Here is a 5,577-nt window from a genome sequence, read left to right as displayed (position 1 = left end):
ACCCAATTTCTCTCCAAAACGGTACCAATTTTAGTGTTTTGATAAATGAGAATCACTAATATTATCAGATTACCTCACCTAATGCACTGAAAAAGGCTAAGATAGTAGGCTAACACTAATTACACTGTAATTCCATGCTATTAAATATGTTACAATTTAAACGCAAATGCACATTGTTGGCAAGGGTGGCATCATCCCTTGCATTTTACATGGCTACATTTACTCACATTGTAATGCTGATAATATAATTTGTAAGGAAACTGTGCATTAAATAGGGAAGTTATATCCGGGAAACTTTTACAAAAGAAACAAACACACACACACACACACACACACACACACACACACACACACACACATGCATGTCTCTTTGTAGTCTCGGCGAAGCTGTATTATCAGCAGCATCCACACACAAAAAAACAAAAGCTGAACATGAAAAAAAAAATTTTCGCAAGTGCACTTGCCAAATGAGGACGGATTGTATGAAATGGATCAATAAAAAAAAAACGTTGTTTATTAACGAGCTGTAGTCACGCACTGACAGAAATGCAGTTCAAGCGCTGCCCACTCTTCACAGATTGCTCGTTCTATCTGCAAAAGGCTTGTTTCCACGGCGATGACTTCAGAGGAGACACGAAGTGTTGCTGAAGAAGAGAAAATCTGCTATAATGGCGAATTACGGCCTCTTTTATAGACATAGCCACGCCCATTGTGGCGGTCTCTGACGTACGTTGGTGCCTTACCATTGGGTGTGCAGTTGCTGCATCACAGCCAATGAGTGAAACCAGTGCCCCCGTGTCAACAAGCTCTGGCCCCCCTAAATTTAGAATCGTAAAATCACACCAAACAACTGCGCATTTTATCAGTTGCGGCGCCTTCATCTATAGGCTACACTGCAGCACAACGTATAGGGCCTATTCACATCAAATGTTAACGCAGAGGAACGGGAGTTCATTATTTGCATGTGCTTTTATGCTTTGTTAGTTAAACATGTCATTCGCTGCTGATGCGCTGTTCAAACATGCGCTTTACTGAGCGCGTACACTCGACGCGTACATGCATGCACTAAAAGCCTGTTTACTGGACTAAGTTATCTTTTGAGTCTTATATTGCACTAATACTGTCAAATACAGACAATGTTTACATAAACAAAGTTGGTTATGTCTAAAGTAAAAGCAAACAGAGAAAATGAATTAAAATCTGCTTGTCATATATGCATGTATATTAGACGCGTCGCGTGCAGTTCTTAAAGAGACAGTAGCCCTAATAATAAACATGCTGCCGCTTGTCCTTAAAGAGATAGTTCACCCAAAACCAAACAGTTGCTGGTCCCCATTGACTTCCATACATAGTAGGAAAAAATATATACTATGGAAGTCACAGGAGTACATCAGCTGTTTGGTTACTCACATTCTTTCAAATAACATTTATTTTCAACAGAAGAAAGAAACTTATTCAGGTTTAAAACAACTTAAGAGAGTAAATTATTACTTTTTTGGGGGAGAACTATCCCTTTAATGTTAATAAAACAAAACACAGAGGAAATCATTCACTGCTCTTGACTGAGAACTTTAAGTCTGTTGTGTTTTATTTTCATATTTGTTCATTTAATTACTTTCTTCAGTTCTACTGTTAAATACACCTATAGCTGACAAAATAAAGCACTGTTTATTTCATTTGTACTGTATATTAAGTTGTGTATGTGTAATGTGTATCTCTGTTCTTAATTTTTAATAACAAAGAAAATAATGACAGATTTTTATCTTCGCCACTTTGGCCTAAATGTCTGCCATTCTTTTTTGTTTTATATTTTGTTACCTATAAGGCTTTGTTTTTAAAATAGGGACATTAGTTTGGCTGTAATGCTCAGTCACTTGCAAAATAGTAAAACCTACATGAAAAAAGAATCGTGATAAAATTGTGATTTTCCTGAAAAAAAAAATCGTGATATGATATTATTGCCATATCACCCACCCCAGGTGTAAAAAAGTACCTAGATGTGCTTAGATGCTAAAAATGTGCTATTATTGATCATTATATCACACTGCAATTAAACATAATGAAACACTAATTTGAATTGAAATAGTTTTATTAGCTTAGCTAATATAATTTATTAGCTTTTTCTAGAGATTGCAGTCATGCATGACATGGTGATAAATGACTTGAAATAATACTGAAAATAGGTTAAGATGAATGTTAAAGGTGTGCCCCCCCCCCCCCCCCCAAAAGTGGCCCCTGCCTGGCCCCCCCCAGTTACTGTGGTCTAGAACCGCCACTGCACTTGTCATATATCACAACTATATGCAGTGTTTTCAAACACATAATGTTTAATTTAGGTTCCACACATTTAAATACTCATACTGTAAGTAAAACAATACATTTTGAGTTTGTAAAATACACACTGATGTCTATGGAATCAGCAATAACAATCTATTCAAACATAATTTGCCGACGTGTGTTATTCACATCAGATACACATAGTGTAAGTAGTATAAAGTTTACTCTATTCTTCTCCCAGTTCACCGGCCACTTCTTACATGTATTTCGGGAGAAACTGATGAATTTTCATGCTGTAAATCTGACTGACAGGACTCTCTAAACTGCAGCGCAAACAAACATGGCGGTGCCCATCTCACGGTATAGATCAAGATCAAGATTATTTATAAAGGTCTTTAAATGACAAAACACACTTACACGTATTTGAGAATCGGAATATCAGAAAGTTTGTGAATATTTTTAATAAAAAAGGAAAAACAATATAAATGCGATACATCTATCATACAGTGTTATTGTGGCTGCGATGACAAGCGTGACACGTCGCCATGGAAACATTAAGGGGGAATGTTCTAAAATAGAGGTCGCCTTGAAAAAACTCACTCTGGGGGGTCAGTTAGAAAATTTGAAACTTACACATGAAAGGGTTAACTTGCATTTACTTTGCTCAAAGAGTGCCTTGTCCAGCTACATAAAAAATGGTAGCCAGGCAGCAGACAAGTGACCAATCCTGAGGGGCGACGTCACTACACACAGTGCACGCTTTAGCCAACCGTGCTGAAGAATGGTTTGTAGCCATGCCGAACCAAGCTTAAAGTCTGCGTGAACCAGAAGTTGCAAATTACTTTTCTTCAGTGTTGTGACGTATTTCCAAGTGAAATGGAATATTGAACAGAGGGCAGGGTTCTACTTTAGCGCTCCTCCTCTCCATCTCCATCACTAACGGTTTGAGGGAAGTGGTTAAGCGTTTTCAACCCAAGCCGTCAAACTGACAACATAAGGGGACGCCATTCCAGACTGGAAGTAACTGTGCAGATTTTGATTAAAGATTACCACAGCAAACTATTTTTTTCTGTGAATTAACTTGCACGGATTAATTGTTCACCACAAGACTAGTAATATGCGCTAACAAAGTAAATAGGGTCAATTTTGATTTCATGTCGACTTTAAGTAGAAATACAACCATAACCGTGATTTCTTCTCTGGAACACAAAAGAACATATTTTGAAGACTGTTGGTAACCAGACAGTTTTAGTTCCTATTAGGGGCTTTCACACCAGAGAAATGTTTTCATAGTTAATTTTTTTATTTTTATTGCTGTGTTAACACTGCTGTAACTGGGAATGATTTTAGTTATAGGAACACCTTTTGGGGGGACTAAATTAGCTCCCACTTCAGAGTAAGGTTTAACCCAGCACAAGGAACTACCAGTGATGTAAGTGTACTTTGATTGGCTGAACAAAACACCGGCAACCGTCAATTTTAAAAAGTATTGTAAACACACAGTTAACATTTACTTATTCCATGATCTAACTTCACAAACATGGAAAACAGCAATGCTATGAGCATACAGAAAGCGTTAATGTTAATAGCATTTACCTGTCTCCTTTGTCTGTGGCATTGTGTTGTTTTCTCTGCCTCGATGATATGTAGCACTGCAAGTTGTTGTAGGAGATTTTGTCTCTTAGCCCTCCTTTTTACTCTTTCAATCAAATAACTTATGGAGCGACATTCTTTCAGTTTTCACGAAACCTACGACACACAACAAAAATACAGCTGTCAGCTGGCTTACACCACTTCAAAGGGTCTTCCGTTTTAATGACTTTTCTTTACACTAGTGCCACATAACCAGGAAAATGGCCATAGGGGAACATTTAATTGTATTTATTGTTGAGTCGCATGGGAACCAAAACTGTCTGAATGACTGATGACAGAATTGTAATTTTTTGGTGGGACTATCCCTTTTATTACCACATATGTTCAATTTAGTTGCTTTTTCACTCCACAGTATACAGAGCATTTATTATTTTGGATAATGTGTTCTGTATAGGAGACAGTTATCACCCACCTATTACATTTCCATAGTTATTTACGGGGGGGGGGGGGGGGACTGCTCAAGTATTCTTGAGTTCCAGTGGATGACATTTCAAAGCTAATGTTCAAAAAATAAATGATTAAAAGATAAATTACATAACAGTGGGCAGTAGATGGGTGGGCCAGTCTGATCCAGACACTGTATAAATGAAAGGACAGAAAGGAGAGCAGAACAAACTCCTAACAGGAGGAGACTCACTCATGGCCAATGAGACAGAGGATCATGAGACTCAATACTGCTTTCCTGCCATCAACTCATCATGTATCAAGGGAAAACGCTCTAAATATGAATACAATATCATGTATGTGTTTTTTTCATTGCTGTCAGCATGGACTGTGTTTCTGAACCTGCTGGTGATCATCTCCATCTCTCACTTCAAGCAGCTTCACACTCCAACCAACCTGATTATTCTCTCTCTGGCTGTGGCTGACTTTCTTATGGGACTTATTGTGATACCCATAGAGGGCACTAGGCTGATTGAAACATGTTGGTACTTTGGAAACACTTTATGTAGACTGTTTAGTATAATCCTTGTATTGGTCTTGTCATCATCTCTCAGTAATTTAGTATTAATTGCTGTTGATCGTTATGTGGCTGTGTGTCACCCTTTACAGTACCCACAGAAAATAACCACAACTAAAACTTTAGTGAGCATCTGTCTCTGCTGGGGTTGTTTCTCAACCTACAACACTATTCTTATATCTGATTATGGATATTTAGACACTTCACACAGAACAGACATGTGTTATGGAGAGTGTTTGTTAGTGGTGGGTTTTGCCTGGAGAGTTACTGATCTGTTTATATCTTTTATTTTTCCATGTACCCTAATCATAACTTTATATTTGAGGATATTTTATGTTGCACGTCAACAAGTGAAAGTTATAAACTCTCTGATGAAGGGTGGTAAATGTGTAATGGAAGGTTCAGTTAGGAGGAAATCTGAGAATAAAGCTGCTCTGACATTAGGAATCATTGTGACAGTTTATCTGCTGTGCTATATTCCATACTATATATGTTCTATATCAGTAATCTCTTCCACAACCATAACTATTTTGTCATGGGTGATGTACATAAATTCAGGTCTGAATCCTCTGATCTATGCTTTATTTTATCCCTGGTTTAAAAAGACAGTTAAACACATCATAACTCTGAAAATATTTCAGCCAAAATCATCTTTGGTCAACATGTTTACAGAACATCAATTGTAA

The 5,577-nt window shown here is 37.5% G+C and overlaps 1 protein-coding gene across 1 annotated transcript; it reads left to right on the top strand.

Annotated features, from left to right (window-relative positions):
• Positions 1 to 4,515: 4,515 nt before the first annotated feature.
• Positions 4,516 to 5,577, top strand: LOC308683471 (trace amine-associated receptor 13c-like; the record flags this gene model as incomplete). Its single annotated transcript, XM_081353935.1, has 1 exon — positions 4,516 to 5,577. The coding sequence occupies one exon, from the start codon at positions 4,516 to 4,518 to the stop codon at positions 5,575 to 5,577; it is 1,062 nt and encodes a 353-aa protein (XP_081210061.1).

This window comes from Scardinius erythrophthalmus (genome assembly GCF_964197995.2).
Source record: "Scardinius erythrophthalmus genome assembly, chromosome: 23".
Classification (NCBI taxonomy): Eukaryota; Metazoa; Chordata; class Actinopteri; order Cypriniformes; family Leuciscidae; genus Scardinius; species Scardinius erythrophthalmus.
This window is presented reverse-complemented; position numbering and strand designations above follow the sequence as displayed.